This window comes from Hypomesus transpacificus, chromosome 3 (assembly GCF_021917145.1).
Source record: "Hypomesus transpacificus isolate Combined female chromosome 3, fHypTra1, whole genome shotgun sequence".
Classification (NCBI taxonomy): Eukaryota; Metazoa; Chordata; class Actinopteri; order Osmeriformes; family Osmeridae; genus Hypomesus; species Hypomesus transpacificus.
The window spans coordinates 1,552,375-1,574,563 of record NC_061062.1 but is presented as its reverse complement, the minus strand read 5'-3'; the positions used below and the strand labels follow the sequence as shown (position 1 = coordinate 1,574,563).

The 22,189-nt window shown below is 51.7% G+C and overlaps 1 protein-coding gene across 1 annotated transcript in view; it reads left to right on the top strand.

Moving 5' to 3' along the window:
* Window positions 1-22,189, top strand: part of LOC124486135 (tubulin polyglutamylase TTLL5-like) — a 39,050-nt gene that overhangs the window by 2,636 nt on the left and 14,225 nt on the right. The window contains exons 3-17 of the mRNA XM_047047944.1: window positions 1,120-1,211; window positions 1,817-1,855; window positions 4,370-4,462; window positions 4,763-4,854; window positions 5,984-6,046; window positions 6,489-6,518; window positions 6,745-6,881; window positions 7,620-7,893; window positions 9,067-9,184; window positions 10,097-10,243; window positions 10,513-10,595; window positions 10,744-10,880; window positions 11,134-11,778; window positions 12,819-13,114; window positions 16,753-16,889. Coding sequence (XP_046903900.1) covers window positions 1,120-1,211; window positions 1,817-1,855; window positions 4,370-4,462; window positions 4,763-4,854; window positions 5,984-6,046; window positions 6,489-6,518; window positions 6,745-6,881; window positions 7,620-7,893; window positions 9,067-9,184; window positions 10,097-10,243; window positions 10,513-10,595; window positions 10,744-10,880; window positions 11,134-11,778; window positions 12,819-13,114; window positions 16,753-16,889 — 2,383 coding nt within the window. The remainder of the gene's footprint in view (window positions 1-1,119; window positions 1,212-1,816; window positions 1,856-4,369; window positions 4,463-4,762; window positions 4,855-5,983; window positions 6,047-6,488; window positions 6,519-6,744; window positions 6,882-7,619; window positions 7,894-9,066; window positions 9,185-10,096; window positions 10,244-10,512; window positions 10,596-10,743; window positions 10,881-11,133; window positions 11,779-12,818; window positions 13,115-16,752; window positions 16,890-22,189) is intronic.

Below are 22,189 nucleotides of genomic sequence, written 5' to 3'. Positions count from 1 at the left end.
AGCCAGGGTGCTCAGAGCCATGCAGAGCCCTCCCTGTAGCGGAGCTAGCATCCTCAGTCAGGGTGCTCAGAGCCATCTGGAGCCCTCCCTGTAGCGGAGCTAGCATCCTCAGTCAGGGTGCTCACGTCCTGCAGCAGCAGCCAACCTCTGGACATCTCTAAGTAGAGGCACAACGAGCAGTAGAACCAGAAGGTTCCATCCTGACACTGAGTGAGGGACTGCTGTGTGTGTGTGTGTGTCTGGGCCAGCTATCCCATGGCTCCAGCACTGCCCCCCCACTACCCCTCCATACACACACCCTTGCTCATTAAGTGAGTGGAGGGAATCATAAATTGCCAGTTATCTTTGGACTGATGCATGACTGGGTCTGGGAGAGCAGTGGCATGTAAAACATCCCCTGTCTATTATTCACCAAACAAACCCCACAAACCCAGCCGTCTCTTGGCTGATAACACCCTGGCCTTATCCCAGGCCTGTAAATAATGACAGCATGCCATTAGCATTTATTACCCCCTCGTGTGGAGCTGTCAGTAAAATGTCAGCCGTGTTTGTAATAATTGCCGCGTTTAGACAAGAACGTGGCGAAGGCCCCAGTCTTACCTGATGGCTTGGATGAGGTAGTACTAACAACCCGAGGCCCAGGCTGTCCGTGTGAGTTGATACACCCCACGTATGAAGGAGAACTGCGGGAGAAAAAGTAATTTTCACCCCCACCTCTTGAGTTTTACAATCTGTTCGCTCTGGAACAACCTTTTAAAGAGGCAGGGAATTTGAAGGAGCAGGGATTACGACCCACGATAAGGCCCACCGCGCTGTATGTCTCTCAACAGTTAGTATCGGAGACATCTCTTGTGCCAGGATGACAGGTGGCTTACAGCTTTAGATAGTGCTGTTTCCCCGTGGTCTGTGTGCAGGCCCCTCTGGCAGGATGAGAGGGCTGTGAGCCCTGAGTGTGACAGTCGCTGGAATGTTCCTCACTGGGAGCTACGGTGAGGCGACGAGCTGCTTTCTGCTGTTGGTTTAAAAGTGAGACGTTTGTGAGGAATGTTTGGTCAGTGGGGCCGCTGGGAGGGGTGGGGTCCTGTGTTGCTTCCCCGTTTGACTCATGTCCTCCCCCAGGGTTTGTGTGTCACGACCCCCTGCTACGACAGCCTCGCTCTGAACGAGTCACCCTGGACTCCGGCCTGAAGTACCCCGTCCAGAAGTCTCAGGTATGACACACTCTCACACACACAAATACACACCTACACACTCACACACACACACACACACTCGCCAGTCACTATCCTGGCAGTTGTGTCTCCCACTACTGTACATTGTAGTGTTTTAGTAAACAGCCAGCCAAACCCTGTATGGAGGCTGATCTACTTCACTGAGTTCTCCCATCCTGAACTGCGTCAGCTTGTCTCTTCCTATACATTCTGCTGAGCTTCCCTTCTGTGCCCTACTGGAAAATCATTCTCATGCAAAACAACTGCTAATGCAATTACAGCGTTAGGGGTGACATCATCTGGCGAGCGCCCCGCTCTGGGGATTATTATTTTATCATTTTTAATCAAGTGACTAATGCTCTCGCTAGGCCTGTTGCTTAATGATGCCACAGGCAGCAGCTAATACACTTGGCTCTCTCCAGCCAACCACTGCCTGGGGCCTGTGCCTGGGTCTGGGCCTGGGTCTGGGTCTGGGTCTGGGTCTGGGTCTGGGTCTGGGTCTGGGTCTGGGTCTGGGTCTGGGCCTGGGTCTGGGCCTGGGTCTGGGTCGTGTGTGGGTACTGTAGCTGCATGTTCATCAGTGTCCTTGTCTCATTGCTTCGTAGCGTCCTGTCACTGCTCAGACAGCAGCCGCCTCCAGACTGGTAAGCTGTCGTCCAACCTCCTCCTCATGAACTCCTGCTCTCTCCTGTGTCTCTCCTGTCTCTCTCTCCCGCAAACCTGATGGCCGTACGCCCCTGGTAAGAACACTGCTGCCCTGCGCACTGTGTTTCATTAGAACCCACTGCTGTTCCTGGTAGTGACAGCTGAAGAAAAACTGTCCATCGATCGCTGCGGTTTCAGAAATCGCTGCGTTTAATTGAATGCTTATTACATTAAGAAAGCGGTCTTGGCAAGACTTGGTCTGAGAGCCCTGCAGTGCGGCATTTCCAGTCCCACAAACTGAAGTGTGCAGCTCACTCACACGCGGTCCCACCGCCAGCCCAAAGCTGCTGGAGCGTCAGTCCCACCAACAGACCAAGGCTGCTGGAGCGTCAGTCCCACCAACAGACCAAAGCTGCTGGAGCGTCAGTCCCACCAACAGACCAAAGCTGCTGGAGCGTCAGTCCCACCAACAGACCAAGGCTGCTGGAGCGTCAGTCCCACCAACAGACCAAAGCTGCTGGAGCGTCAGTCCCACCAACAGACCAAAGCTGCTGGAGCGTCAGTCCCACCAACAGACCAAAGCTGCTGGAGCGTCAGTCCCACCAACAGACCAAAGCTGCTTGAGCGTCAGTCCCACCAACAGACCAAAGCTGCTGGAGCGTCAGTCCCACCAACAGACCAAGGCTGCTGGAGCGTCAGTCCCACCAACAGACCAAGGCTGCTGGAGCGTCAGTCCCACCAACAGACCAAGGCTGCTGGAGCGTCAGTCCCACCAACAGACCAAAGCTGCTGGAGCGTCAGTCCCACCAACAGACCAAAGCTGCTGGAGCGTCAGTCCCACCAACAGACCAAAGCTGCTGGAGCGTCAGTCCCACCAACAGACCAAAGCTGCTGGAGCGTCAGTCCCACCAACAGACCAAAGCTGCTGGAGCGTCAGTCCCACCAACAGACCAAAGCTGCTGGAGCGTCAGTCCCACCAACAGACCAAAGCTGCTGGAGCGTCAGTCCCACCAACAGACCAAGGCTGCTGGAGCGTCAGTCCCACCAACAGACCAAAGCTGCTGGAGCGTCAGTCCCACCAACAGACCAAAGCTGCTGGAGCGTCAGTCCCACCAACAGACCAAAGCTGCTGGAGCGTCAGTCCCACCAACAGACCAAGGCTGCTGGAGCGTCAGTCCCACCAACAGACCAAAGCTGCTGGAGCGTCAGTCCCACCAACAGACCAAAGCTGCTGGAGCGTCAGTCCCACCAACAGACCAAGGCTGCTGGAGCGTCAGTCCCATCAACAGACCAAAGCTGCTGGAGCGTCAGTCCCACCAACAGACCAAAGCTGCTGGAGCGTCAGTCCCACCAACAGACCAAAGCTGCTGGAGCGTCAGTCCCACCAACAGACCAAAGCTGCTGGAGCGTCAGTCCCACCAACAGACCAAGGCTGCTGGAGTGTCAGTCCCACCAACAGACCAAAGCTGCTGGAGCGTCAGTCCCACCAACAGACCAAAGCTGCTGGAGCGTCAGTCCCACCAACAGACCAAGGCTGCTGGAGCGTCAGTCCCACCAACAGACCAAGGCTGCTGGAGCGTCAGTCCCACCAACAGACCAAGGCTGCTGGAGCGTCAGTCCCACCAACAGACCAAAGCTGCTGGAGCGTCAGTCCCACCAACAGACCAAAGCTGCTGGAGCGTCAGTCCCACCAACAGACCAAAGCTGCTGGAGCGTCAGTCCCACCAACAGACCAAGGCTGCTGGAGCGTCAGTCCCACCAACAGACCAAGGCTGCTGGAGCGTCAGTCCCACCAACAGACCAAAGCTGCTGGAGCGTCAGTCCCACCAACAGACCAAGGCTGCTGGAGCATCAGTTCCACCAACAGACCAAAGCTGCTGGAGCGTCAGTCCCACCAACAGACCAAAGCTGCTGGAGCGTCAGTCCCACCAACAGACCAAGGCTGCTGGAGCGTCAGTCCTGTGTGGATGACCTGGCCTCCTCCCTCCCAACTTACATTAAAAGCTACACTTGGAAATTTTGGGGGACTTTGGCTGCCATCATGTCCCCCAAACCAGTCAAACAAATTAAATATAGGGATATAGGGATCTTCTATAGGGATCTTGAAACCCGATATCTTGCTGCAGCTCAACCCGGCCTGCCAGCGTCGTCAGTCAGCCCGTCTGTAGCAGGCTGCGGGGGAGACAGCCAGGACGCCAGCAGAGATAGAAAATCTGCTTTTATGTAACTGAGGGAAAGAGAGAGAGGCAATAAATAGGGGAGGAGGGCAACTTTCCTACAGACAGTTGGTGCTTTCTATTTCATTTTTATGTTTCGGTCTTATCATTGTGAGATGATTTCTTAGGTGTGGATCTGGCAATTAAAATTCCACTGCCGTCCTGCAGAAACACCCAATTTATGAAAATAATCAAACACCCAATCCTTTATGTCTTTGGCAGACAGTAAGCCAGTGAGAAGTGCTGTGATGATGCTGGTTGTGTGGTAACACTGAATCCATTTCCCATCTTCCCCAGCGTCAGAGGCCTCAGTCAGCCAACAACACAGACATGGAGAGTTCCCGGCTGGGTAGGCAGGCAGACAGCACCCTGGGCCTGACCACTGAGGAGGTAAAACACATCAGAGCCTGCTGCTGTGAACCTACATGAACTGCGTGAAGCAAAGCCCTCTGTTTCTTTAACCGCCAGCCAGCCGGTCACACTTCCTGTTGTTCTTCACACTTCCTGTTGTTCTTCACACTTCCTATTGTTCTTCACACTTCCTGTTGTTCTTCATACTTCCTGTTGTTTGTCACACTTCCTGTTGTTCTTCACACTTCCTGTTGTTCTTCACACTTCCTGTTGTTCTTCACAATTCCTGTTGTTCTTTACACTTCCTGTTGTTCTTCACACTTCCTGTTGTTCTGGCAGTTGAAGGTGCTGAGGAGGATCAGAGAGGAGCATGAGAGACGAGGAGGGTTCATCCGAATCTTCCCAACCCCAGAGACCTGGGAGATGTACAGGTGAGAGGACAGACCTGGCTAGACCAGGCCTGGCTAGACCAAGCTAGACCAGACCTGGCTAGACCAGACCAAGCTAGACCAGACCTGGCTAGACCAGACCAAGCTAGACCAGACCTGGCTAGACCAGACCTGGCTAGACCAGACCAAGCTAAACCAGGCCAGGCCAGACCAAGCTAGACCAGATCAAGCTAGACCAGACCAAGCTAGACCAGACCTGGCTAGACCAGACCAAGCTAGACCAGGCCAGGCCAGACCAGACCAAGCTAGACCAGATCTGGCTAGACCAGACCTGGCTAGACCAGACCTGGCTAGACCAGACCAAGGTAGACCAGACCAGGCTAGACCAGACCGGTCTAGACCAGTCCAGACCAGCCTAGACCTGACTAGACCAGACCAAACCAGTCCAGACTCATCTGGCCTCTCCGGACCTGACTTCTCTCACACCAGTCACAGTTCAGCCAAGCGTTGAAGTCCTGAATAGACTCAATCCCACTCGGTTTACCACCGTGGCTGGGAGCGAAGATGAGGGCTGACTAACACACAGGGTGGTTATTGGGTCTTACCCTAACTAACACACAGGGTGGTTACTGGGTCTTACTCTGACTAAAACACAGGGTGGTTACTGGGTCTTACTCTGACTAACACACAGGGTGGTTACTGGGTTTTACTATGACTAAAACACAGGGCGGTTACTGGGTCTTACCCTGACTAACACACAGTGTGGTTACTGGGTTTTACTCTCCAGCGCTCCCTCAGCATCTGTAGGTGTAGTCTGCATGGCTCGCATCCCACAACCACTCCAAGTTTAAGCTGTATTAAAGCCCCTGCTAAAAGTGAAAACCATTTTAGTGCTTACAGTCCATATTCCTATATGAGGGATTTTCTGCTTGATTAGCTTCATGGGCCTGTTAGCAGCGGGGGTTTTGAGGCTTTTTAAACAGTATGTTATAGAGCGGTTGTGGAAATTCTGGGGGTGTTTGACAGTGACTGCTTCTGGAGTTTTGTGGAAGCCTCAGTTTAGCACATGCACCACACATTAGACAGGATAGGTGAAGCCCAGTTGACTGTGGTGGTGATGAGGGGTGATTGTGATTGGGTGATTATCTCGTGTCCCGTCTCGTATCCACAGTGGGTATCTGGAGTACAAGACATCGATGAACTCCATGTTGGCCAACAGACTTTTCCATGGAAGGTAAGCATTTCCACTGCGGTTGGTAATAGTCGTTCGCGGAAGGAGCTGGAATCTTCCCATAGTGTTTGTTTTGTCTTCAAGTGGATAGGTAAGGGTGAACAGCTATGAAGATATGTGTGGTAATATCACAGTGGAAAGTTTTCCAGAGAGAACACTGTGTCCATGTGGCAATATGACTTCTGCTGTCTAGTCCACAAGGGGTGGGGGGCTGGTTCGAGGGGGTGGGAGTTAATCGTCCAAGGAAGACCAGGGAAAAAGGTTACTGCTTGAATGAACTCAGCTTTCCTGCTGTTATACTTTGATCTGCGGTGGCTCTTCTGAAGGGCAGGCTGTTTAGGAGTTTCTTATTCACTTAGTTTTACTGTCTCCTAGTTTTCTCAGAGAGGGTTGACCCTGACTCTGCCCTCTTTATGATTATTCCACTTGTCTTTGATCTCCACAGATTGGGAAAATCGTCCTCTACAAGATCACGGTTGGTATAGCCTGTTATGTCCGCCATTTCCTCCTCTCTCTGTTCCACTTTCTTTTGATATAGTATATCGTAGAAAGGACATACTTTGGTCAAATACATTAACACTGGCATCAATCAACCCTGAGTCATCAAGTTATGAATCAGGGCTTTTATTCTGAAAACTGGACGCTTCCACTTGTTTGGGAAGTCTGCTGCTGCAGTTTAGGTTTGTTTTGTTTCCCCTCAGGAGCCTGAGTGGGAATGTCCAGCTGCAGGTGGACGCGTGTCACGTGTTCCAGTACGAGAGGAAGCTGCTGTCGCTGGAGGCGAGGAAGAGGAGGCAGCGCCACCTGGCTGAGCGGTCGGGGCTCACGAGGAGGAGAGGTAGGCTGGGGGAGGGCTGTGGAGGAGGAGAGGTAGGCTGGGGGAGGGCTGTGGAGGAGGAGAGGTAGGCTGGGGAGGGCTGTGGAGGAGGAAAGGTAGGCTGGGGAGGGCTGTGGAGGAGGAAAGGTAGGCTGGGGGAGGGCTGTGGAGGAGGAGAGGTAGGCTGGGGAGGGCTGTGGAGGAGGAGAGGTAGGCTGGGGGAGGGCTGTGGAGGAGGAGAGGTAGGCTGGGGGAGGGCTGTGGAGGAGGAGAGGTAGGCTGGGGAGGGCTGTGGAGGAGGAGAGGTAGGCTGGGGAGGGCTGTGGAGGAGGAAAGGTAGGCTGGGGGAGGGCTGTGGAGGAGGAGAGGTAGGCTGGGGAGGGCTGTGGAGGAGGAGAGGTAGGCTGGGGGAGGGCTGTGGAGGAGGAGAGGTAGGCTGGGGAGGGCTGTGGAGGAGGAGAGGTAGGCTGGGGAGGGCTGTGGAGGAGGAGAGGTAGGCTGGGGAGGGCTGTGGAGGAGGAGAGGTAGGCTGGGGAGGGGTTCTGGCTCATCTCAGCTCAGTCAGCCATCGTACACAAGGCCTGCCCCTGTCCAAGCAACCAGATGTGTTTGTTCTTTAGCTTTCAGCAGAAAACTTGCTGGTGTCAGGACAAAAATGGCTAAATATGACAGAATAAAAAACTGTGCGTGAGGCAGTTTTTTGATCCTAAAACCCACAAGTGATGTCATCGGTTTCTCTTCACCTCCGCCGTTCCTCAGGGACGGTGCGCAGGGCCGCTGAGAGGAGCGAGGAGGAGGAGGTGGAGGAGGGCGAGGAGAGACTGCAGGAGGAAAAGGAGGACAAGAACCAAGTGGTGGGTCAGAACCCTCCCAGGGGTCCTCCGACAGAGCAGCACCCAGAGCCTGGAGCGTCCGGCCCCCCAGAGGGCCTCCACAGCGGGGCCGCGGCCCCGACACAACCTGGCCGCGGTGCCAAGCCCTCCCGGCCCAAAGTCAACCTGCTCCACATCCTCCAGCAGGGCTGGGACCTCAGGTCAGTCCACACTCCTGGCTGCTGTTCCCCTCAGCCCCCCCCCCCCCCCTGTCTCTCACCACCAGCAGGAGAAATATGAGCTGTGCAGACAACGCCAGCCAGAAGAGCTCATGAGAAACTCTGGCCTCCTTCTCGTAACCCCGCTCTGTTTGGATCCGTCTCTCAGAGCGTGACCCGAGCAGACGTGGACGGGCGCAGAGGCGGGTTCCGCAGCCTGCCGGCCAATCCCACGTGTCAGAGTTAAACTCCATGTACAGAAGCTGCCTCTGATTGGCCTGTTAATTCTGAGGAGTAGGCCTGTGGTTCCTTTGTTTTGGTTCAGAGTTTGGACAGACTTGAAGGCTTGTTCACTTTGTTACTGTATGTTAACAAGCTAGCAAAATATTTAGAACCGGGTTTTTTTCGCCTTTTACAATAACATTTGATTTTATAATGAATATGACATGCTTCTGTCTAAACTGAGAACAAAGCTGCAGTCTCCTATTGATTTTCAAAGTATGTCTGAAATTGTAATTTGAGCAGGAATTACAATAACAAGTCTAAGTTTGTAGAAATTCCTCCATGCTTGCCAGGACTGTGAAGGGACCTGGGCAATTAAAGCACACTGTATCATTGTTGCCGTTTGACATTTCTTTCCAAAACATTTTTCCTCCACAGTATACTGGCAAATACCCCTTTCAGGTTTACCCGGGCCATGAAAACAATTAATCACTCTGGAACCTGTCGAGGACAAGTCACACTTTCCTCCAACTCCTTGACTGAAATTGATACATACCTGTATTTGTTTTGAGACTTGCGTGACGCCGAAGATAACAAACAGAATGTTCGTCATTGTGTTTCAACACGTGTATCAGAGATGCCTACAAGCCAACAGAACGTTTACAAATTGGCTGAAGATGTGGCTGTGGAGTATGAATCATCTCCTGTCAGGGTGGGAGAGCAGATGATGATCACAGGGTGTGTGTGTTTGTGTGAGTGTGTGTGTGAGCATGTGTGTGTGTGTGTTTTTAGAGCGTCGTGCCGTTCTAACCCATTCGTCTGGTCTAAACATTGTGTATTCGTGGATCTCTGTGTTATTTTTCTCCCTCCTGTCCTAACAATTGTCTCTCATCCCACTAGCTCCCGCTCCTAAATCAGCTCTCTCTGTCCCTCCCCTCTCTCCCTCCTCTCCAGTAAAGTGCAGGCTCGCATGGCCTTCTCCTCCTACCTCCACCGCGTCCAGCTCAGACTGCTGGCAGAGAGCAGCAGCACCTCAGTCTCAGCCTGGCCAGAGAAGGACCACAATCAGATGGTACAACACAGCATTCTGCTCTACTGGGATGGTGCCCCCCTCCTGCCCTCCTCCCCTCTGCCCTCCTCCCCCCTTTGCCCTCTGCCCCCCTCCTCCCTCTCCCCTCTGCCCCCCTCCTCCCTCCCCCCTCCCCCCTCTCCCCCCCTCTTCCCTCTGCCGCCCTCCCCCCTCTCCCCCCCTCTCCCCTCTGCCACCCTCCTCCCTCTGCCCCCCTCCTCCCCTCTGCCCTCCTCCCCCCCTCCTCAATCTCCCCTCCTCACTCTCCCCTCTGCCCTCCTTCCCTCTAGAATTATAATGCATGGAAAGGAAAACCTGAACCATTGTTTTATGTTGATCTGCATCTGATTTTCCGTTTGATTTACCGTTAGTCATTGAAGCCACGTCTCTTAGCGTGCGCTAGGTGTTTGCGGCCACTTAGAGAGAGAAGTGTGGTCCTTGTGTCGTTGTAGTCTTCGTCTACAACGATGGGAAAGTGTGGTCTGGACGCGGGAATGACAAATATCGTCCTCTCCCAAAGCCTGTGGAGAAGACATTAATGTGACCACATGTCCGTCAGGGGCCTATGAGTTCAACCACATTTTCCTAATAGTTTCCTTCTGATGTAAACAGGAACTGGGATGTTGTGTTACACAGCGACAGCATGCAAACAGGAACTGTGGTGTTGTGTTACACAGCGACAGCATGCAAACAGGAACTGGGATGTTGTGTTACACAGCGACAGCATGCAAACAGGAACTGTGGTGTTGTGTTACACAGCGACAGCATGCAAACAGGAACTGGGATGTTGTGTTACACAGCGACAGCATGCAAACAGGAACTGTGGTGTTGTGTCAGGCTCATCAATGTCGTTACTGCGTCTCCAGTGAGTTGTGAGGGTGTTGGAGTCTAATGGCCGGCCCTCTCTCCCCTCAGGAGTTGGTGATGCGCTTCCTGATGCGAGCGGCCAGGAACCTCCAGGAGGAGGTGAAGATGGTCCTGCCCAGTGCCCAGCTGCCCCTGCAGGACCGCAGACGCATCCTGTCCCACCAGCTGGCCCACTTCATCCGCTGCTACAACAAGGTGCCCAACCGCAGACCTGCGTTTTTTCAGGCTGCGTCTTAATATCGCTAACGATATTAAGACAGTTTAGCTCTGAAAACTCTTTGGCCTCGCCACGGTGTGTCGACGACTGCTAGATTCGTCATTTGGCTGCTTTCTAGTCTCTTCTTATCTGGAAGTAAATGTTTGTTTTGGGATTGGAGTGGGTTAGCATTGTGCTAACAGCTCTGCCTCCCTGCTCAGTGCTGGAGGTCTTTTGTCCTCTCACGGCTTGGTTTTGGTCCCACCAGGAGACGGAGCAGATGGAGAAAAGCTCAGAGGAAGAGCGCTGCATCAACCCCAGAGTGTTCCAGGAGTTCATCGTCGAGGCCAGGTCAGTCACACGGGTCTCTGCGTCACTTGTTAACACAACATTCATTAAAAGTCAAATGATTTAAATATAATGACATGACATTAAAAGTAAAATGATCAAACATCATTAAATCACATACATGAAACACGCTATTTCTTTCCTCTTACAGTGAAAGTGATCTGGAGGAGGTCCTGACATTCTACACGCACCAAACCCAGTCAGCAAGCGTGTTCCTGGGGCCCGCCAATCAGGGGGCGGAGACCCGCAGCAGCAGAGCCCCGCCCCCTCATCCCAAGACCCAGAAAAGTGAGCACACTTATCACTTCAGATCTGTTTCTCTTCCCCCAATAACCACAAGGTAACATTTTATAGGACCTGCATCTTATGAAATTCCTCAATGGAACGCGAGCGAGATCTGGGAGGTTTGGGTTGAATAGGCCACAGTGGTGTAGCGAGCTCTGAGTCCCCAGTAAAGCGGAGGTCAGCTGGATGATTAGAGTAAGAGCAGGGGGATGGCTGTTGGTGGTAACGGTGATCTGGCTTCTGTCTCCCTGAGCAGCTCTGCCGGTGGCCAAGGAGGGCTCCAGCGCCTCTGAGTCCTCCCTCTGTGCAGTCCAGATCAGAGACGACTCACCTCCCAGGCCTGCTGCACCTCCCAGGCCTGCTGCACCTCCCAGGCCTGCTGCCCCTCCCAGGCCTGCAGCCCCTCCCAGGTCTGCAGGAGACCTGCCCTCCGTCCCCCCCTCCACAACTCTCCAGCAGACCACTCTCAGCACCAGCCAAGCCTTAGACTGCACCCACATCCACCTGCAGCACTGTCCCCCCCCTCCCCAGTCTCTGCCCCTGCACTGCCCCCCTCCACCCCCACCCGCCCAGCCTCCATGCTACGTCCAGTCTCCTCCCTACACCCTGTCCCGGACCCACGTCCCCCCTTCCTCCCAGCATGCGCCCCCTCCTCCCCAGCCCCCAGGCACAGTCTCCATGGTCCCTCGGTCCCACGGTGTCATATGGTCCCCCCACCCCGGCCTCCACCCCGGCCTCCACCCCGGCCTCGCCACCACCCCGGCCCCCACGGCCCCCCAGATGTTGCGGAGGATCCAGTCCTTCACCTCCTCCTCCTCTTCCAAAGCAGCCAGCTCCTCCATGGCTGCAGCCACACATGTTTACAAACAGAAGCTGTCCAGATCCACGTCTGCAGGGCAAGGTACTAACACCCTGGGTTTACACCATAAAAGACTGTCTTGATGTCTATCGTGTCTGCTATTGATGATGTTGCTGTTGTTACTTGGATGCATTTTGATGCGTGTGTACATGTTCTGTGCTGCTCAACAAATGGCCTCTCAGGAGACATTAAAGTTACTACAACTACTACTACTACTACTACCACTACTACACTACTACTACTACCACTACTACTACTACTACAGTACTACTACTACCACTACTACTACTACTACCACTACTACTACTACTACTACTACTACTACTACCACTACAACTACTACCACTACTACTACTACAGTACTACTACTACTACAGTACCACTACTACTACTACCACTACTACTACTACCACTACTACTACTACTACTACCACTACTACAGTACTACTACTACCACTACTACTACTACTACCACTACTACAGTACTACTACTACCACTACTACTACTACCACTACTACTACTACAGTACTACTACTACCACTACTACTACTACCACTACTACTACTACCACTACTACTACTACAGTACTACTACTACACTACTACTACTACAGTACTACTACTACAGTACTACTACTACAGTACTACTACTACACTACTACTACTACAGTACTACTACTACCACTACTACTACTACAGTACTACTACTACAGTACTACTACTACAGTACTACTACTACCACTACTACTACTACAGTACTACTACTACCACTACTACTACTACAGTACTACTACTACAGTACTACTACTACAGTACTACTACTACCACTACTACTACTACAGTACTACTACTACAGTACTACTACTACCACTACTACTACTACAGTACTACTACTACCACTACTACTACTACACTACTACTACTACCACTACTACTACTACAGTACTACTACTACAGTACTACTACTACAGTACTACTACTACAGCCTGAAAGCATCGATCTTTCTCTTTTCTCGATTCAGCGACACAACAGTTTCATCATATATATCCTGTTTCCTCTTCTTCCTCTGTTCTCTGTGTCAGTGACGAAGCGGGCCAGCTCAGTCCGGTCCAGACCCGACTCGGGAGGGTTGTTTAAGGACCTGGACTCCCTGTCTGCCCAGGCCCAGACCAATCAGCACGCCTCCCTGTCTGCCCAGGCCCAGACCAATCAGCACACCTCCCTGTCTGCCCAGGCCCAGACCAATCAGCACACCTCCCTGTCTGTCCAGGCCCAGACCAACCAGCAGGCCATCGTCTCAGCCCTGCAGAAGCTGTCTGAGAAGCAGACTGCACGGCAGTACACCTCCTCCAGCCACATCAGCCTCCTCACGCAGCACGTGAGTCTGCAGCAGCTCTGTCCACACCCTCCCTGTTAGCTGCTAACAGCTAGCTGCTAACAGCTAGCTAACAGCTGCTAACAGCTAGCTAACAGCTGCTAACAGCTAGCTGTGCGCAGTGCAGGGAGTGCAGCCGACCAGACTGGTGTCAGGCAGATTGGAAACGGCTCCTATCTTGACTGATCCTACATCTGACTCGTTCCTGACATGTTTGAACTGGGAGGAGGTCCTGTGCAGTCATCTTGCTGTGAGGTCTCTGCTATGTGTGTGTGTGAGTGTGAGTGTGCGTGTGAGTGTGCGTGTGAGTGTGTGTAAACCTGGCGGCGACCCCATGCTGAGTGATGGTGTAGAGCTGATCACTCATCCAGCAGAGCTGCTGGAACCAGGCAGTGTGTGTACTGACCCCCACCCATGGGTTCTCCCCCTGGTGCAGGAGGATGAAGCCAGTGGGCTGGAGGGCTCTGGGACTCTGGTCTCTAATGCTCTAGGACTGTAGGACTATGGTCTCAGGGACTCTGGGCTGTAGGGCTCTGGGCTGTAGGGCTGTAGGGCTGTAGGGCTCTGGGCTGTAGGGCTCTGGGCTGTAGGGCTCTGGACTGTAGGGCTCTGGGCTGTAGGGCTCTGGGCTGTAGGGCTCTGGACTGTAGGGCTCTGGGCTGTAGGGCTCTGGGCTGTAGGGCTCTGGACTGTAGGGCTCTGGGCTGTAGGGCTCTGGGCTGTAGGGCTCTGGGCTGTAGGGCTCTGGGCTGTAGGGCTGCAGGACTCTGGGCTGCAAGACTCTGGGCTACAGTTGTGCTGAGCTGCTGGCTGAGCCCTGTGCTCTGTGTGAGGTCTCATTATCAGATGCTCCACGGGGGAGGGCTCTCTGTTGATGCTTAACAGGCAGTCACTTTTTAGTGGTAATTGATGCTTATAAATAGAAGAATGTGGCAAATTGGCACAGAGCAGGGGAGTGAGGGAGTCAGAGCCATGCTCGCTCTACCACCCCTGTCTTCTTTCTTCCCCCCAAGCGCAGTCACCCACCATGGGGAGCCAACCTCTCCTCCTGCCCTTCCTTCCTACCTTCTTTCCTTCCTCAGCTCCTTCCTTCCCTCCCTCCCCTCATCCCTCCCTCCCTCCCCTCATCCCTCCCTCCTCTCCCCTCATCCCTCCCTCCCCTCATCCCTCCCCCCTCCTCTCATCCCTCCCTCCCTCCCCTCATCCCTCCCTCCTCTCCCCTCATCCCTCCCTCCTCTCCCCTCATCCGTCCCTCCTCTCCCCTCCTCCCTCCCCTCCCCTCCCTCCTCTCCCCTCATCCCTCCCCTCCTCCCTCCCCTCCTCCTTCCCCTCCCTCCTCCCTCATCCCGTCTCTCTTCTACAGTATTCTGTTTCTCTGAAAGGTGTTTGCTGTCATTCCCATGGATAGTTAATCCTAGGCATTGCAAGGCAAAGTTTATTTTGCTGAACAAAATAGTTTACTGGGTTCCACTTACATGGGGTTGGACCCTGCTCTCCTTTCTTTGGCACAGATTAGTAGGTCAGTAAATCACTTCTTTAACTCAGTAGAGTGTTCTGTGAAGACAAGGAACACCCTGAACACTGTACCAGTTGACCTCTTAGGGTTCAGCTCTCAGCCTGTGCTTCCCATGCCAGACCACATCATGGGAAGAGCCTGATTATAATCGGTTCCACAATCCTACATCGAATATTATTAACATCTGATTATCCGGTGTAATCTAATCAGATCTAATTTTTGGCATGGGAGCTGTTGCTGGATGGTGAATCCTGTCTCTGTGCCTGGAGGGTGTGTGACATGATTACACTTCTAGAACATTCAGTCATACACACTGGCCCTCTCTAAACCCTAACAGGATCCAACACGATGGAGCATTAAAGTAATTAGCCTGCATTATGGTTCCCGCACCTGGTGGCCAAGCCTGATAATGTTCATGTCATGAATAAATATCTCTGACTCCCTCAAGTGAGGCCTTGTCTGCAGAGGGAGTCCTGAGTAGCCTAGGAGTTAGTTACCCTCACTGACCCTCTAGAGAGGCTGTCTAACCCTACCCAGGCAAGCTGCACCAGGCACACTAGTACAAGTGTACTCCTAGTTGGTGGAGTAGTGTTGGAATGGCTGAGTTTAGGTGCATGTGAATAATCCACTCACTAACACAGCTTGGTTTTACGAACAGAAAGATAACATGGCTGTGGTTCATGGAAAATGGACGGCGTTGAGCTGGGTTTCCAGCGTGTAACTGACTGTATAGACCCACCTGTGACTGTATAGACCCAGCTCTGACTGTATAGACCCAGTTGTGACTGTATAGACCCAGCTGTGACTGTATAGACCCAGCTCTGACTGTATAGACCCAGCTGTGACTGTATAGACCCAGCTCTGACTGTATAGACCCAGCTGTGACTGTATAGACCCAGCTCTGACTGTATAGACCCAGCTGTGACTGTATAGACCCAGCTGTGACTGTATAGACCCAGCTCTGACTGTATAGACCCAGCTGTGACTGTATAGACCCAGCTGTGACTGTATAGACCCAGCTGTGACTGTATAGACCCAGCTGTGACTGTATAGACCCAGCTCTGAACTGCTCCCTGGCCTGGCTGCGGGCTGTCAGCCCTCTACTTCGTTTAAACACCTGTCGTTTAGGAATGTTGGACGTTTCCCTTTTTTCTGGCATTGCGTCTATGCAAACACTTGGTTCACCTGCCTAGGAGTCGGCTTAACGAACAGGCAAAATAAACAGCCTTGTCGTCTTAGAGAAGAGAAGTGGGCAAGAGTAGGATTTGTGCTGCTCGGAAACATGGGCCGTAATCTCACCAAACTCTGAGAAATATACTGGGTGCATTCAGCCCATTAGCCAATGAAGCTAATTGTTGGTATCCATCATTTTTCTTCTAATTCTGTCCTGCTTTCACATACAGGTATATAGTGGTTAGATTCTTCCCCCCTATTCTATAGGTTAAGCTAAAAGAGAAAACCCGCAGTCAGCAGTCTTTGCAATTGTTCGTTTCCACCACATACCAGGGCTTGTAATGTCTCCCAGGGCAGTGTAGAGGGCTGTGCATGGAAGCAGGCCAGGCCAGCCCTGTGCAGGCAGATGCTGCATGCTCTAGCATGCAGTAAAAGGCTTGGATACCACCTCTCTGCTAATTGTGCTGTTCTGGTCGTAAACTTACTGGGCCTGGTGAGTAATGACCTCTGTCACTCTGGAGGCTGGGGAGGGAGGGGGAGAGGGTGGGGGGGAAGGGGGAGCAGGGGTGAGAGGACCACCTGAGCGCAGAGCCAAGTGGAGCCTAGCTCTAAGATGCACTGTGTACATTTCACCCAGCCGGGGGGAAAGAGGAGACGCCTGCTGTCGACGGGGAGCTGTTAGGGGCCACGAGTCAGGCTGGTAGTGAGAACTAGGCAGATGAAGGGGAGGTTCGCCTCTTAACCTTAATTCCACACTGATGCATCTGAATAATCCCATGTGTACAGTATTTGTCCCTTTACTGAAACAGCTGCACTTGGAGTCGTTCTATCGTATCCCCAGCTTACTAACTTAAACGTGTCTCCTCCTCCTCCTCCTCCCCTCCTCCTCCTCCTCTCCTCCTCCTCCTCCTCCTCCCCTCCTCCTCCTCCTCTCCTCCTTTCTTCCTCCCAGCTCACTAACCTGAACCTGGCCAAAGGGGTGCTGAGCCGAGGACCCTTCACCCTGGGGTCGGCAGGGAGGCCAAGGGCCGTGGCCCAGGGTCCTGTCAGGGCCTTCCACTCCAACACTGCTTCTGCCAGCAGCACAGGGTATGTCCTATCCACCACAACATCCCCCACACCAACATCCCCCACACCAACATCCCCCACACCAAACTTACCCACACCAAACTACCACCACACCAAACTACCACCACACCAAACTACCACCACACCAAACTACCACCTCGTCGTCAGTCAGACAATGCGTCTTCATCAGACAGGGATGGAAGTCTCCAGCCTCCCGGTTGCCCACATACCAGCCACCTCTCCCTCAGCCTGCAGACCCCTACGCCCCTGTTCCCTTATAAGACCTTGAGTTGCTTTGGGCGAAATATTACCGTTGTGCTTCCCTGTGGTATTTACCCTCCCCAAAGGCAGTAGAAGGGGAATGGTGCATTGCAATCTTACTGGGGTTCACTGCCAAAACAAACAGCTCCTCTACCCGGAGAGAGCAGGCCTTAGTCACACACTGCAGGGTGTGTGAGCGTGGGTGGTGCTGACCAGTACTCTAGAGATCTGCACTGTTCTGGCCAAGCCGACCTGTCGACCTGGATAGACAGGAGTTGGTGGTAGGGCTTCTGGTTCAGGGAAGTTAGCTTGTGGCTAGCTAGGATGTTAGCTTGCTGTGTGTCTGCCTGCAGGTGTGTGTGCCAGCGGTACAGGATCAGATCAGTGAGGTCAAAGAGGTCAGCAGGAGTGTTCTCTCCTTTCCTCGGAGCATGAGCCAGTCAGGAAGATGGCGCTCTAAGATGGCGCCATACACGCTAAACCTTGAGAGAACTTTCCGGGCTTTGTTCAACAAATGAAACTAATTCACATTCTCTGGGTTTTCTGTCCTAATCAACTTCAAGTCTGTAGTCTAGGTGTTCAAGTTGTGGCAGCCTATTTGGTCACAGTCAATAAAACTCAAATGGAGGTTTAATGGTCTCTTAAGGATCTTAAGATTGAAGACTGATAGTTGTTGGAAAAGTCTTTTCAAGTCCCAGCACTTCTGGGCCCTGACTGGGTATTTCAATGCATTCTTGGGGGAAAAAAAGGCGTGTTGTTAGTCTTTTAAAAGTGCTTTGTGAGGCTGGCTGTGGAGTTGGCAGCTAAGAGCCTGGACTATGTGAAAGATGCTAGCAGCCTAAGACATGGCGTTGGATAAGACTTTAGTATAAGAGGAGGGGGCAGAGTCAACAATAACTCACCCACATAGTCAGGCTGTTCCAGCCCTCTCCATCGCTACCAGAAGCTCCCCCTCACACGATGCCAGCGCGGAGAGGAGGAGGAGGGGAAAAGGGAAAGGATAAAAGAATGGTAGGATCACGGTCGGGCGGTCTGCTAGACCGTGTCACGTGACCACAGGCCTGGCGGTCTGTTGGGCCTGGATGCGGATGCCTAGCAGGAGTTAAGCATACACGGTAGCTCTGTCTATTTTTACAAGTGATATGTGAGTGACAATGTCTCAGACGGTTTGGCCCACATCTTCCGCGCTGTGTTTTTCCAGGCCAGGCCTTCCTTATGGATGGAACTGTCAGGCAATTCCTGGAATGTCTGACTTTTTTTCCTTTTTAAATTTGTTTTTATTTCCACAAAGGAAGGATAGGTTTAATCGAATCGATCTCTTCAAAGAGAGTGGTTGTTTAAAGACACGAGTCCAGTCCAACTGCCGTTGTGAGCTTCAAGATTTGTTAGCTTGATGGATTGTGAACGTGTTTCATTTTTTATTACTACAGTCCCCGTATTTATCTTTGTGTCAATGTTACTGTAAACTTTGTAAACTTTTTGTATTTTGGTCCCAGTTTATTTAAAGACTATGGGATTATCTTAAATAAAAAATCTCAGAGAACAGAACGTCCCCACGTTTGAGCTTTGAAGTCACCCTTTTCATGTAGAGGATTTGTACCTCCACACCCCAAGACAGTTTAGGGAAGAATCTGTTTTCTCCTGAACTTTCCTGATGCGAGAGCGTCAAACTCTCAGTAACTTTCCATTATGCACTTTGCGGCGAGGACAACAACAAAGAAAATGTAAAGCCGTAATTTTTTTAATTAGATTAAAGACTAAACGACCTTGATTTTAGCTTGGTGTTCTTTCTTTAATGTAGGATTCCCCCCCCTCCCCTACACAGGGCCAGTGGTCTGTGCCAAACATGCTGAAACTGTTAAGCGGACCGGCTCTTTAAGCAACCGCGGGGGTGAAGCCCGATGAGTTTCAAAGAGCAGCGGTGCTGTTTGAAGTGTTGCTGGCAGGTTTGCCAGGTATGCTGCCTCAGCGCTGAGACGAGCCGAATCCGAATCCGCTTTATTGCCAAGTAGGTTTACACATCGAGAAATTTGGTGCGTAGTAAGTCGAAATATAAAGATTGAACAAGTACACTAGCAGTGTTTACCCTACCATTGTTTTGGAGGGGTCGCCCCCCGCTAAAAAAAAGAAAAAATATATATATTGTAGCATCCTGGATGTGAAGATTTGTTCATGTGATGGTTGATGTTAATTTTTGAGCAGGCCAGGCTGCACACATTGTCCAAATCACCTCTTTAATGCAGCCACCAAAGCCCCATCATCATGCCTGTCCTCTGGGCTCAGTGGCAGTTCTAGACTAATAATAATAGTTAGTGATTTTTTTTTAACCTAGTTAATTTTACTGGGGGGGCCAAGGGTGGGGGGGCAGCGTTTAATCAGAGGGGCACATTAAAAAACGGAAACAAATTATATTTAAACATTTAATACTTTAATTTTGCTTTTCATTAAAATCATACAAAACATTCTGGCTCTGCCTCTTCAAGCTCTTCAACTCTCTCAATACCTTGATATGATTTTCTGACTTTTTTATTTAGTGGGGCAAAAAAGGCTGCAATGTCCCTCCTCGGTTCATGATGACTGGTAGAAGAAGAACAACGTGTACAAATATACATTTATTCAGTCAGCACAGGGGGGCTACAGGGGGGCCAGATACATTTTTACAGGGGCACTGGCCCCTGTAGGGCCGCCGTGTAGGAACGCCCCTGTCCTCAACTCTGACTGCTCACTGTAACCCTCCTCCACCTCAACTCTGACTGCTCACTGTAACCCTCCTCCACCTCAACTCTGACTGCTCACTGTAACCCTCCTCCACCTCAACTCTGACTGCTCACTGTAACCCTCCTCCACCTCAACTCTGACTGCTCACTGTAACCCTCCTCCACCTCAACTCTGACTGCTCACTGTAACCCTCCTCCACCTCAACTCTGACTGCTCACTGTAGACCACCCGGTGTATTAATACACCGTACAACATTTGAATTTTGGCAGCACCCTGCTATCCTGTTTGATTTGCCTGCTTGGCAAACTGTCAGGTTTTCTTCTTCTGATGTATTTTGGTCATCTTACCCAGTCTTAGATTGTACTCTTGGCTCAGGTAAGAATTCATTTCCAGTAAGTTACTAGGTACTGTAGTTCAAATTGTGATGGAGTACAGCGATTATCTCATGGTAAAAGTTAGCAGTAACGTCATGGTTTGTTGGTGTGTTCGACTCCCTCAGAACATACCGACCTGTCTCTTTGCTGCCTTGGCTCTCCAGCTCTGCACTTTCAACTTCATTTCCTGCTTGATATTCAAATAACCGAGTTTCTGTCGCGTACGTTGAGGACCGCTCAGTCTTCTACCGCCCGCGCTCTGCTATTTTTAGTTATGTTCAATATTTTGTCAGACTGTTGTTTTACTTGGTCTGATTTTGTCAGGACTTTTCATTCCAACACATTTAGCGACTGTCCGTTCCCTGAGCCAAACAGGCTCCACAGAAACTGCTGGAGAAACTTGGAAACGGAAGGCAACGTGCTTTGATGTCTTCCTCTAAATAAATAAGAAAATACACTTTTTATTCATGTCAATTGGAGCCAGATGTAGCAAAAATAGTGATAATGAGGCGTCCCCTGAGGTAGCAGAGATGGCACCATGGGATAGGGAAGTGTTGTGATGAGTGAACATCAACACCGTCTTTGTCAGATTGCCTCCTGTTGGTTGCCCACCACACAGGGTTTGTCAGATTGCCTCCAGTATTCATCAGATCTCCAGTGGATTCATGTTGAAAGGTAACCCCAACCCACCCCACCCCACCCACAAATACACTATGAAGACTATAACACTCACACACACTTTAATACTCCCCCCCCCCCCTCCCACACACACAGACCCCCTTATTCTGATACGCAGCACCATCCAGTCAGATCTATTATGGTGTAGGAGCAGCACCATTCAGTCAGATGCATTATGGTGGAGTGGCCTGCTGTCCACTCTGACCAGCCAGGGCTGAGCTATGGTGGGCTGCAGCATGATGTCATCTAAGAGGGCTCTTTTCCCACATTCAGCAGAGCTAGATTGATGCTGCACATGTGGCCCAGCTAGTACTGCTCTGTTATTGTTAGTCATATCTGAATACTAGAGTATTCTGCACGGTAGGGATGGGACTGACACCCACATGTGGCTGGCAGGCAGACAGGCAGGCAGGGATGCAGACAGGCAGACAGACAGGCAGGCAAACAGGCAGGCAGACAGGCAGGCAGGGATGCAGACAGGCAGGGAATCAGACAGGCAGACAGGAAGACAGACAGGCAGGCAGGCAGACAGGCAGGCAGGGATGCAGACAGGCAGGGAATCAGACAGGCAGACAGACAGGCAGGCAGGCAGGGAAGCAGGCAGGGCAGCAGACAGTCAGAGCAGCAGACAGGCAGGGAAGCAGACAGGCAGACAGGCAGGGAAGCAGACAGGCAGGGAAGCAGACAGGCAGGGAAGCAGACAGGCAGGGAAGCAGACAGGCAGACAGGCAGGGAAGCAGACAGGCAGACAGGCAGGGAAGCAGACAGGCAGGGAAGCAGACAGGCAGGGAAGCAGGCAGACAAGCAAACAGGCAGGGAAGCAAACAGGCAGACAGGCAGGCAGGCAGGAAAGCAGGCAGGCAGGAAAGCAGACAGGCAGGGAGCAGGCAGGCAGACAGGCAGGGAAGCAGGCAGACAGACAGGTCTGGCATGTACAGTAGTGTATAGTACTATTGATGGGAAACTCAGCTGGGGCAGTTTTTTTCCTTTCTTTCTTATTTGTTATTTATTGTGTTTGAATTGAATGAGCAGGAACTGAGGTTCCTGAAGTACGCTGTACCAAAGCCCCAGACAAGCAACTTCTAAGTATAGTTATAAACATTATAAACAGGAAATACAAATCAATAAAGGTAAATAAATACTTCCGGCGTGGCTGTAATGTCTGATTGTCATCTACAATGGTCTTGCACATTTCACAGAGAGCTATTTGTTTGCGGATGTAGCAAAGAAAATAAACTAAAATGGTTTGAATGCCTTTGAGTCACATCAGTTGTTTTTGCAAATATACAT